At 36.2% G+C, this 13,046-nt stretch overlaps 2 protein-coding genes across 3 annotated transcripts in view; one reads left to right on the top strand and one right to left on the bottom strand.

Moving 5' to 3' along the window:
• LOC100334018 (equilibrative nucleoside transporter 2) overlaps window positions 1-5,400 on the bottom strand; it is a 28,639-nt gene extending 23,239 nt beyond the window's left edge. For both annotated transcript variants that reach the window (XR_015496585.1, XM_087262437.1), the window contains exon 1: window positions 5,244-5,400. The gene's annotated coding sequence lies outside the window, so the exon portion shown is untranslated. The remainder of the gene's footprint in view (window positions 1-5,243) is intronic.
• Window positions 5,401-7,053: 1,653 nt separating this feature from the next.
• mapk8ip1b (mitogen-activated protein kinase 8 interacting protein 1b) overlaps window positions 7,054-13,046 on the top strand; it is a 23,011-nt gene continuing 17,018 nt past the window's right edge. The window contains exons 1-3 of the mRNA XM_087262413.1: window positions 7,054-7,379; window positions 8,980-9,091; window positions 12,059-12,298. Coding sequence (XP_087118539.1) covers window positions 7,324-7,379; window positions 8,980-9,091; window positions 12,059-12,298 — 408 coding nt within the window. The 5' untranslated portion in view covers window positions 7,054-7,323. The remainder of the gene's footprint in view (window positions 7,380-8,979; window positions 9,092-12,058; window positions 12,299-13,046) is intronic.

Here is a 13,046-nt window from a genome sequence, read left to right as displayed (position 1 = left end):
AAAGCATGATAAAAACCTTTTTAGAATATACAGTTATACACAGGCTGAAACAGGACGTCCCGTTTCGGTGTCTGCACCAAAATATATAATATCATGTGCTGTAATGTAAAGCTTAAAGCATTTTAAAGTCGTCAAAGGCTCCTGATGCATCAAACAATGTTCCATCATTCACTGTAACTGATGTATTTATTTATTTTTATTTTTAAATCAGTGTTATTTATTTTTAAGATTTTTTTTGCCTTTATTGACAAGATAGGACAGTATTTTAGACAGGAAAGGAAGTGGGAGAGAGAGAAGGGGTGAGGACGGGAAATGTCATCGAGCCGGGATTCAAACTCGGGACGCCCTGAAGTGCTACTGCACCATATGTCAGCGCGCTAACCACTAGGCTATTGCACCGACATGTAACTGATGAATTTTGTTAAAAAACAACATGTCAATTCTGACTTAAAGGGATAGTTCACGCAAGATTGATCATTTACTCATTTTCTCTCTAAAGTGGTTAAAAATCTTTATGGGGTTCTTTCTTCTGCTGAACACAAAAGACGATATTTTAAAGAAAACCTGTAACAAATGCAAATACTATGGAATGGCTACAGGTTTCCAACATTTGTCAAATTATCTTCTTTTACGTTTAACAGAAGAATGAAACTCATGAAGGTTTAAAACAAGTAAAAGGTGAATAAATAATGACAGACTTTTCATTTTTGGGTGAACAATCCCTTTAAGGGCCGGCACTGTGGCCTCACAGCAAGAAGGTCGCTGGTTTGAGTCCCAGCTGGGTCAGTTTGTGCTTCAGTGTAGAGTTTGCATGTTCTCCCCGTGTTGGCGTGGTTTCCTCCGGGTGCTCTGGTTTCCCCCACAGTCCAAACACATGCGCTATAGGGGAACTGATGAACTAAACTGAACGTAGTGTATGAGTGTGTGTGTATGGGTGTTTGCCAGTACTGGGTTGCGGCTGGAAGGGCATCTGCTACGTAAAACATAAGACTAATTAATTGGCGGTTCATTCCACTGTGGTGACCTCTGATAAATAAGAGACTAAGCTGAATGAATGAATGAATCAGTGAATGTACCTTTAAGCCCTGAATTGATTGAAGCGAATCACATCGAAATCATGCCATATTACTAAACACATTCTGTGAAAATGCCAATGTTTTTCTGAGCTTAGATGCATTTAAACCAGTAGAGGAGACTCTACAGACAATAATCAGATGAGCTGCTTTTTATTTACACACACGCACACAGAAACAGGATAGTGCTGCTGATTCTCCTTTTAGGTGTAAACTCAACTAACTTCCCTGTGTGAATCAGAACTTCTGCATTCTCTACATGTGGCCTTCAGGCACTCAGGCACTGCTTGACGAGGAAGGATCGCGAAACTAATCCAATTACACGCTCCTTTAGTTACACAATGAAGAGTGTGTTAGAAATGTTTATATTCATTTTCTTACAATTCGTCATGCGGCTTCATTTTTTCAGCAGAAAAAGTTTATTTTGATGTAGAAATATATTTATAATTTTTATTTATTTGTTTATATTTTATTATTGGTCCATTTTATTTTTGATATACAAGTATAGTCACAATATATATATATATATATATATATATATATATATATATATATATATATATATATATATATATATATATATATATATATATATATATATATATAAGCAATTAAACTAGCAAGCACACAATATGCCCCTTAACATGGATTTTTTTTAATTATTATTCTTTTTTGGATTTTGTTTTTAAATAATGTTTAAGAAAATTTATTTTTAGTACGGACACACACACACACACACACACACACACACACACACACACACACACACACACACACACACACACACACACACACACACACACACACACACACACACACACACACACACACACACACACGACAGCTTATAGACACCTACAAATCAACAAAATGGCCTGTTCTTTATTGTTGAGATTATTTTTCATATTTATTTTCATATTTTTCATTTTTACTTTGACAATTATTGTCTTTTATTAGATTTTTAAATGTGTCAGTTTTTTACATTTTTATTTAACGTTGTTTTATGCAGAAATATATTAAATTTTTAATTTACTAATTATAAAAAGTGCCATTTCTAAGGTCTCAAAGCCTTTCAGCTTTAAATATGACTTTTTTTGTAGTAAATAAATAAATAAATGCAATTAACCCGGCAAGCACACACTGTTAGGCCTGTCATGATATCTATTGTTTGTTGTACGATATATTGCACCAAAATATATTGCAATACAGGATATTATTGCCTTTTTAAGAGCATTTTATGCCGCTCATCATTATATAATGCCAGAATGACAATATAATATCATAATAACGCAAGTACACTCTGCCAAAGAACTCATCCTATTTTATTTCTAAGAATATTTCATTTAATTAAAGTCAGTTTAATAATCAGAATGTGCAAACCCATGTCCTAAATAAATAATAAATGTTAACACAAATGTGCAGGTAAAGAGTAACAGAGGCTGTGATATCTGCTACCAGATCTGTTTTCAGCTGTCAGACACACACATGAAAATATACTATAGTAATTTATAGTAAATACTTCAGTGTTTTAACCATACTGACACCTCCAGTAAAGACAGAGATCAGCTAAAGTGTTGCTGGAATTGGTTTGTATGTATGGGCGATCTATACTGCATCACCAAAAATGTCATGTCCATGTGTTGCGCGATGAATCGGTATATTGATTATTGTGACAGGCCAACACAATGTGCCCCTAACCTTAGCTCTTTGTTCTCTTTTTATTTTTTTTTATAAATAACCTTAAGGTAAAAGTTATTTTACATTTGCATTAGCCACACACACACACATCTGACCGCATATCGACACCTACAATCAACAAATTTGCCTGTTCTTTATTGTGGAGACTCTTATTTGCTTTCTCATTTACATTCAGTCTGATTCTCCACTACATGAACAAATCTCTCTGTTAAAGAAATCTCTGTTAAATTCAAAGCAGCTGAACAGATTTAACACAACACCATCTCTCCATCTGCATCCTGTCCGCCTCTTCCTCAGAAAACACAGCTGAATAGATGCTGAGCTTTAAATAGGCAAACGTCAATAAAAACATCAATCTATCCAAACACAAAACCGCTTCTTCCCTATTCATCTTCCTTCCTTGCGGCTCACTTGCTTTTTTCAACCCCCCGTCTGTCTTTGCTATTTTAGTATCTCTGGAGTTAAGGTTAAGGTTTATTCCCAGACTGAATTAGTCGTCATTTTAATCATTAAAAAATTTATTTCACGAGAAATCATCTGTATTAGTATTTGAGATGTGTCTAACATAGGTATTACACATTTTCAATTTAGGTTATTTATAGTTGGGAAAATAAACATACAATAACCCTGACCATCCTGTGAATAAATTTAGCATTATCAAATATGATATTAAAATACAGAGACTATTCAAAGGAGTTTATGACTAGTAAAATGAGCCTGGCCGATTTTCAAATCGTGTCAGCTTTAAATGAGATTATATTCATATTTTGGTGGCAGATGGATGGATGGACGGCTCCATTTTGTTTTGTTTTTAGTTTTTAAATACAAGCATTCACTCATTTTCCTTCGGCTGAGTCCCTTAATTTATTAGGGATCACCACAGCGGAATGAACCGCCAACTTATCCAGCATATGTTTTACACAGCGGATGTGTTTCCAGCTGAAAACTAGTACTGGGAAACACCCATACAGACTCACACACACACACACACACTACAGCCAATTTAGTTTATTCAATAGTGCATAGTTGACCATAACGCATGTGTTTGGACTGTGGGGAAAACCGAAGCACCCGGAGGAAACCCACACCAACACGGGGAGAACATGCAAACTCCACTATGAGGTGACAGTGCTAAATACTGAGCCACCGCACCACCCTCGTTTTTAAATAACGACAAAAAAAATAAATCACATTTAACATATTAATATACACATATTTTTAGGTTATTTTATGCAACCATAAAATGGTGTTCTTGAAATGTTATGTTATTATTTTGAAATTAAAAACTCTAATTAAAAAAACACAAGCATATATATATATATATATATATATATATATATATATATATATATATATATATATATAATGTATAATAATAACCTAACATTATAAAACCTAACCCACAGAAAGATCACTCACGGTTAGTTTTAGCAACAATAAAGTTTCAAAATCAATGTGGGCGCTTACTTAAAACATTTAAAATGACCTAAAACATTAATTATGTTCTCTTTTGGTTATTGTAAAGTTGTTTTGAACACACAAGGATGTAAAAAGTAAACATTCTGTGAACAAATAATTGTTATTCAGGACGAAAAGCTACAGGATGAAGGTCTGAGGTGATACCAATTTCAGACATATTGACTTTCTCCATAACAATATAAGTTTAAAAAAATATTTCTCGCAAATTCTAAATAGTGAAATCATATTTTGACTATTGAAACATTGTTCAGTCAAATAAATAGTGATAATGTTGTTTTCAAGTCATAGCCATCATGGGATTAAAGACCGAATATTCACCATATAGTAAACAATATAGGGAGCATCTCACAAGTAGTCACTGAACGAATGTGCGAATATCAAAGCAACTTGACCTCGATGTTTTCATTGTTGGACTGACTCAAAGGCAGGTAACATAACATTAACGTTAGTTTACCGATGACGATAGTAGAATAATCCATGATTCATTGCCGGATATGACACGCAGACGACGGTTAACTATTTAATCTAAACACCTTCAGAAAGTAAATACGTTTAACGGGTTTTCCCAAAAGCTTAGACGTAAAGACGCTACAAACATTTAAACGTGGCGTTTCTTTTGTGCTGATGAAAAGTTGGACAACAGAACATCGTGATTCGCGAATGTGTTTTCATTCAACACGAATTAATATGATTTTCTCTCTCGTGTCGTGTCCAAGAGAAGTTTTCAGTGTTTTACTCGAACAGCAAGTCATTGTGTGCCTCTCTCTGTCCCCCAGCTGGACCCTAATGCCATACAATTACTAGAATAAACACCAGCAAATTCAATCCCCTGAGAGTAAGTTAAAGGAGGCAGTGTTTGTGTGAGAGGAAGAAAGAGATGATTCTTCCAAGAACGCTGTGCCTCCATTATCAGTGACACTCGTTGCTAAAGTTATTTATGTAATAAAGATGGTCGTTTAGAGGAAATTTACTGTGACGTTTGGATTTTCTTACCTGTTTTGACGATGATTTTTGGTTATTGTCTCATTTCATCTCCTCGGTTTAAACGTTAAATGTCCACAAGAGATGTAAAGCTCGGATTCATTCATTTAGGATGCGACTGATGAAGATTGCAACGTAGATACCCCACATGCTGATCATCATCATCTTCTTCTTCTACTCTTTGGAGCAGCAGCTTTCTAAGGTGGTGAATTACCGCCACCAACTGTACTGGGGCAAAGTCTAGATAGGATCATGGGAAACAGCTGTATAACATTGATTAATATATTTACATTACTGTGACGGTTGGGTTTATGGGGATGGGGTAGACGTTAATAAAATACAATTAACGGGAAATTGAATAAATAATGCAATTAATTTCCGTTAACCTTCTGCCGCAACTGCAATCTAGCAACAACCTTTATCCGCTTTTTAAAAAATGGGGATGCAACAAATGGCTTCATAATTCACAATACAATCTCATTGTAATACTTGTGTCATACCCTTGTCATTGTACATGCATGTGCACACTCACACACACTGACACACACTTTAGTCCAGTGTCTGTCTGTCTATCTATCTATCTATCTAGATGGATGGACAGACGGACCATTATTATTCATTCGATCATATCCTTTTCGGCTTAGTCCCTTTATTAATCTGGGGTCGCCACAGCGGAATGAACCGCCAACTTATCCAGCATATTTTTACGCAGCGGATGCCCTTCCAGCCGCAACACATCCCTAGGAAAACCATTATTATTATATCCTTATTATTATTATTATTATTATTATTATTATTATTATTAATTTATTTTTTTATTGTAGAATCCTAAAGTTGTGATCGGTGGGTAGCACGGGGGCGCAGTGGCATAATTGCGTCACAGCAAGAAGGTCACTGGCTCGAGCCCCAGCTGGGTCAGCTGTCGTTTTTGTGTGGAATTTGCTTGTTCGCGTGGCGTGTTCGCATGGGATTCCTCCGGGTGCTCCGGTTTCCTCCACAAGACATGTGCTTTAGGTGGATTGGGTAAGCTAAATTGTCCATAGTGTACTGTATGTGTGTGAATGAGTGTGTAAAAGAAAAAGGAAAGAAAATGAATGAATTAATGAATTAATGAATTAATGAATTAATGAATTAATGAATGAAGTTGTGATAGCCTACTTAAATTTCCTATTAGATGTTTTATTATTATTATTATTATTTATTACTATTATTATTACTATTATTTTTTATTAGGTCTACTATTACTTGTGATTGTTTTAATAATTATAACAAATATACTATTTGTTTATTATTATTATTTATATTATTATTAGATATTATATAATTATTATTATATATTATATTATTGTTATTATTGTATTTATTATAGAATCCTAAAGTTGTGATCCTTAAATATCTTGCTTAATATTAGTCGTTTTATTATTATTTGTTATTGTTTTAATATTATCACAAACATACAGTTTGTTTATTATTATTATTTTCCTTTTTAATTATTATTTTTGCAAATTATAGTATTATTTGTTTTTGTTTTGATTAATATATTAGGTATTGTTTAATTTATTTATGTATTATTATTAATAATATTATTGTTGTTACTTTTTATCATTACTAATGTATGTCATTTGTTTTCAAATTCCAATTGCTTTGAAAATACATATGTAACATCTGAGTGTGTGTGTGTGTGTGTGTGTGTGTGGGTGCACGCATGCAAGTGTGTGTATGTGGGGGAAGGGCGACATTGGAGACAAGAAGCAGAGAGAGGAAGAGTGATGTTGTAAAATGCAGCTCTGCTATTGGTCCAAGTGATGTGAATGATTGTGATGTAGAAGCAGAAGGAGAGCATCATGCAGCATCTCTGACTCGGCACTGCTTATATTCGGTCTTCTTTTCCTGCCTGACTCCAGTTACAGATGCAAGGACGCAGGTAAAACATCCCCAAGGGCAAGAGAGATACATAAAGAAAAGAATGCATGGAGATTTGTTCATCATGAGAGCGAAAGGAGAAATCTGGAGCTCACTCCGAGCAGCTCCAATGGAGGACGCTGAAATATGAGCAGATGTCAACACAATCCCACGCTGCACGGCTCACAGGATGGACTCAAACGGTGATGGCAATGACGAGTGGACGGAGGAGCAGTGGGAGAAATGGTACGAGCTTGTTTTCCCTGTAGAAATGATGCTTGTGCACATGTGTTTGCATGCAGCGTCCATTGCAGAGGGTTGTTTTTGTTGACATGGCAACGTTCTGTCATGTCAGACATTTCTATTGCAACACCACCTTAATTCACATGTTTGTGTTAGTGCATGTGTTTATTGCATCCATTGCAGATCATTGGTTATGTTGGCATGGCGATTTTCTGTTATCAGGGACGGATTTATTCAATAAGCGAGGTAAGCGGCCACTTAGGGCCCCAGGATATCTGAGGGGCCCCATTAAATATTCATTCATTCATTCATTTTCTTGTCAGTGTAGTCCCTTTATTAATCCGGGGTCGCCACAGCGGAATGAACCGCCAACTTATCCAGCACATTTTTACGCAGTGGATGCCCTTCCAGCTGCAACCCATCTCTGGGAAGCATCCACACACACAGTCACACACTTATACACTATGGACAATTTAGCCTACCCAATTCACCTGTACCGCATGTCTTTGGACTGTGGGGGAAACCGGAGTACCTGGAGGAAACCCATGCGAACGCAGGGAGAACATGCAAACTCCACACAGAAATGCCAACTGAGCCGAGGATCAACCCAGCGACCTGTGAGGCGAACGTGCTACCCACTGCGTCCCCCCCCCCCCCCCCCCCCCCATATAACATATATGGGTTCATAAAGGCCTGATAAAGGGATGTGATCCACCATCCAGTGTAGGTTTTATAACTGCACTGCAGTGTCACAGACTGTATTGAGGGACTTTTATTTTGAAATGTGCATATTCATCTCACAGAGAGGCTCACAATCTGCTCCTGAAATCCAGCTGGTACTCCTTTGGCTAGTAAAACTAGTAAGCATGTTTATGTAGTACAAATACAGTGGGGATGAACTACATCCACCAGGGGGACACACAGTCATGTGACACATAATGCCACGTCACTGTTTACATTCTGAAGCTATTCAGAAGCTATCCAATATTTTAAATAGGCTATATGTTACTTTAAAATGCATTGAAGTGGCTCTCGTTAAGTGGGTTTTATTTATTTCATATTATAAAATACACTTTTAAGATTTGATGTACAAGCACACATATTAACACATTTCTGCATACTGTGCACTACATACAGTTGAATTATTATCCCTCCTAAATTGTTAGCCCCATGTATATATTCTCTCCCCAATTTCTGTTTAACGGAAATAAGATTTATTCAAACAAATTTCTAAACATAATAGCTTTAATAACTCATTTCTAATAACATTTAAAGGCTTAACTAGGGTAATTAGGGTAATTAGGCAAGTCATTGTACAACAGTGGTTTGTTTTGGAGACAATCCAAAACTGATATTGCTTAAGGGGGCTAATAATATTGACCTTAAAATGGCTTAAATAAATAAATAATAAATGTTTTTATTCCACCCGAAATTAAAACTTTCTCCAGAAGAAAAAATATTATAGGAAATCCTGTGAAAAATCAAAAATCACAAGCGGTCTAATTCCGACTTCTCTATAGATTGCCTCATCTATTGTATAATACATGAGTATTGTTTAATACAAGTATTGTTAAGCAGTTATAGCTGCGTGTTTTCTCTACAGGTTGACTCATGACATCGGATTGGACGAATTTGAGGATGAAGATCTGTCTGAAATCACAGAAATCACAGATGAATACGCATTCAAGGCCAGACGCAATGACTCTGACATCAAGGTGAGAGAAGATCTCGCTTAACCATTAAATATTGCTGAATTTAATCTAATAACCACCCTGCATGACTATACTATAGTGATTATACCCAGGTAGCAAAGAATTCTGGCCCAGATTTGGCATGAATCTGGCACAGCAGGCATTCATTTGGCACTGGCATACAGCAAACATGGCCCTGGTTTGGCTGAGGTTGCACCGTCTTTAAGGCGGCACACAACAGTTGGGCCAGATGTAAAATGTAGTATTTGGCCCAGATGTTAATTATTGATATGTGGGTCATGTGAGTTTGGCCAGTCTTGACCCAAATTTAAAATAAATGTAAACTTTTTTCGAATAAATACAAAAAAATCTACCATTCAGGAAGCTTCGAGAAAAAGCATGCCCATGGCACGCTAAAAATGCAATGATACATGGGTTTATCGATTTCGTTGCAGTCGTGACGACCAGTTCGGGCCCAGTTATGAGTTATTATCTTAGCTGAGTCTTAGCCCAGATATGGTACATGTTTGGCCCTTGACTAGAAGCCAGATTTGGTCCAGTCATGTACCCTACTGAAAAAACCATCTTAAACCAGCCTAGGCTGGTTGGCTAGTTTTAGCTGGTCGACCAGGCTGGTTTTAGAGGGGCTTTGGTCATTTCCAGGCCAGAGATTACCAGCTAAAACCAGCTTGACCAGCCTAGCCAGGCTGGGAGCCCAGCCAAAACCAGCTATGTCCAGCTTAAACCAGGCTGGTCAAGCTGGTTTTAGCTGGATTTAGCTGGTCATTTTCCAGCCTGACCAGCTAAGACCAGGCTGAAAATGGCTGGAAACCAGCCTGGAAATGGCCAAAACCCCTCTAAAACCTAGCTGGTTTAAGCTGGATTTTTCAGCAGGGTATACTGAAATTCACTGCGGCATATGGGTCAAGCAAAAGCTGATTGTGTGGGTCAGAGATATTTTGCTATGTGGGTAGTGTCATTCATTCATTCATTTTCTTGTCGGCTCAGTCCCTTTATTAATCCGGGGTCGCCACAATGTAATGAACCGCCAACTTATCCAGCACGTTTTTACGCAACGAATGCCCTTTCAGCCACATCCCATCTCTGGGAAATGTGAGTAGTGGGTAATGCTATTATTATTGAACCCCATTAATGAATCCTGCAGCATACTGCATTATTAACAATAGTGAACTGATAAATACTGTAGTATACTTTAGGTTTTACTACAGTAAACTGGTGTATTGTGATAAAATATACACTGTATTTGTTGAAAACTACAGTATTGGGTCAGCTGTACTTTTTGTGTTATCAAAGCAACCATAGAATTAACAATTAATTGATTAATTAGCATACATTACTAAAGTGGCTTAAAAACACTGTAGTATTTTCCATGTGAGACTGAAAGTTGGAGTATTTGAAGCATTTGTGGAAGTTTTTAATTATGGATGTGATTTATATCTTGGTCTTTGTGATTTTGTTTGTGATTTTAACCATTATTATTGATGTTCTGTGACCTTTTTATTTAAAAAAAAAAAAGTATATATCTTTCGTCATTATTTGTTAATGAGTTGATCATTCCTGTGCTTTACAGCATTTCACCTCTAGATGGCGGAAGTCACATTTATATATTTTGCCTGTAGTGAAAATGGTCTACACAACAGTCCTCTCTGCAGTGTAGATTATCATCAGCACAAAACAAAAAAGAGAAAAAAAAATGTGTTTGGGCATGAAATGAAAATACTATGAGGGAAACAGTCCACTAAACATGTGTGGTCTATTTAAGACCAAATTAAAAACAAAACTGCATTTAACAATATTTCGCATAATGAGTAGTGGGTAAAACCCTAAAGTAAGTTCTTGCATTACTTCTAAATTAAATTGACTTATTTTGGAATACATTGAGCATACATTGACTTTTTTCCACTTTAGCACTATTTGGAAATGCTAACTGGCTCGAGTTTAGTAATATTTTAGATTAATTTACCGTTTGAAAGAAATCTTTTGTGCAAACATAGGCTGCAATCCCAAACACAATGAAAAAAACATAGGCTGCAATCCTAAACACAATGAAAAAAATAAAAGATTGTTTTAAAAAAATATTACATTTAAGGTGACAGGTTTTCTATTTAGCGAGATGCTAACGGTCTAATCCGATTTAATGATCTATGCTAAGCTAAAGCCATTTCTTTTTTAAAGTGGAGTGTTTCTTTAAGTGGTTTCAAACCTGTTTGAGTTTCTTTCTTGTTGAACACAAATTAAAGGACACCTATTATGCAAAACTAACTTTTATAAGGGGTTTAAACACAGTTGTGTGCCAGCAGTGTGTGAATATTTCCAGCTTCTAATGCTAAAAATGTATTAATTGTATTGATTATAATCAGACTTGAATCCAGAAACACTTTGATTGACATGCTCCCTTTTGTACGTGTCATCAGAGGGGGAAAGCCCCGCCCACTAGTGACCATCTCTTTCTCATTAGCATAGGTCGTTTTTCTAATCTGTCACTATGCTGATACACAGGCATTTGTAGCTCCGCCCTCTTTTGAAAAAAGCACAATCTCATTTGAATTTAAAGCGACAGTCACCAAAACACCATAATTAGGATCCTAAAAGGGTCAGTTTCAGAGAGGTATAAACATAATCTGTGTGGTTTTTGAGTTGAAACACTCTAGGCACGTCAGAGACTTAATTTACATCTTGTAAAAAGAGGCATATTAGGTCTCCTTTAACATACACAGAAGAACATTGAGGGAAAAACAGCATTTTTGTGGTTCCTACTATGGATGTGAATAGCAGTCCACATTGAGTTCTGCAAACTTTGGAGCTGAACTCCGGCAGTGTCTCATTGTAATGCAGTGAGTAAACACCAGGCATGAATAGTCTTTGTCCCCCAGCCCTCCCCGTCTCCTGTTCTCCGAATGCCACAGTCTGATGTCATTACAGTGCTTTTTTCTCTCTCTGAGCGACAGTGGGTCTGTTCAATCCCTGCAGGATCACGTGCGTCAGGCACCCAGTGCTGCTTTGGGGAGGATAGAGGCGGGTGCAGAGGGTCAGATCCAGCCAGAGACCCAGCCTCTACATCTGACTGATGCTGCCGACAGGAGTCAAACACTGGCCTGCAGACACGACAGCAAAGCATCCATGGATTCTGCCGTTCCTGTCAGTATGGAGGCCTACCGTCCAAAAAGACCCACCACGCTCAACTTATTCCCACAGGTGCCCCGGACGCAGGTAATAATCACTCATGGCTGTTCAGATATATATATATATATATATATATATATATATATATATATATATATATATATATATATATATATATATATATATATATATATATATATATATATACAATTGAAGTCAGAATTATTGAATTTGTTTTTCTTTATTAAATATTTTCCAAATGATGTTGAACAGATTCAGGAAATTTTCACAGTATGTCTGATAATATTTTTTCTTCTGGAGAGAGTCTTATTTGTTTTATTTCGGCTAGAATAAAAGCAGTTTTAAAATTTTAAGGTCAATATTATTAGCCCATTTAAGCTATATTTTTAATAGTTTACAGAACAAACCATCATTATACAATAACTTGCCTAATTACCCTAACCTGCCTAGTTAACCTAATGAACCTAGTTAAGCCTTTAAATGTCACTTTAAGCTGTATAGAAGTGTCTTGAGGCAAGGCAAGGCAAGGCAAGTTTATTTATATAGCACATTTCATACACAATGGCAATTCAAAGTGCTTTACATAAAGAAGAATAAAAGAAACAAGTAAAATAAAAATAAAAACAAATAATAAAAATGCATAAAAACAAAACAAAACATAAAAACAGGTAAAATGTGATATAAAGAATGAAGAAGAAGAGAAAAACATGATAGTGCAATCTGTCGGACGCAGCACAGTGCTCATTCAGTAAAGGCACAGCTAAACAGATAGTTTTAATAAAAGGATCTTGAAAAGGATCTTGTCTAATATTAT

This window comes from Danio rerio, chromosome 7 (assembly GCF_052040795.2).
Source record: "Danio rerio strain M-AB ecotype USA chromosome 7, GRCz13ab, whole genome shotgun sequence".
Lineage (NCBI taxonomy): Eukaryota > Metazoa > Chordata > Actinopteri > Cypriniformes > Danionidae > Danio > Danio rerio.
The sequence above is the reverse complement of the archived record's forward strand: the minus strand, read 5'-3'. Positions and strand labels throughout refer to the sequence as shown.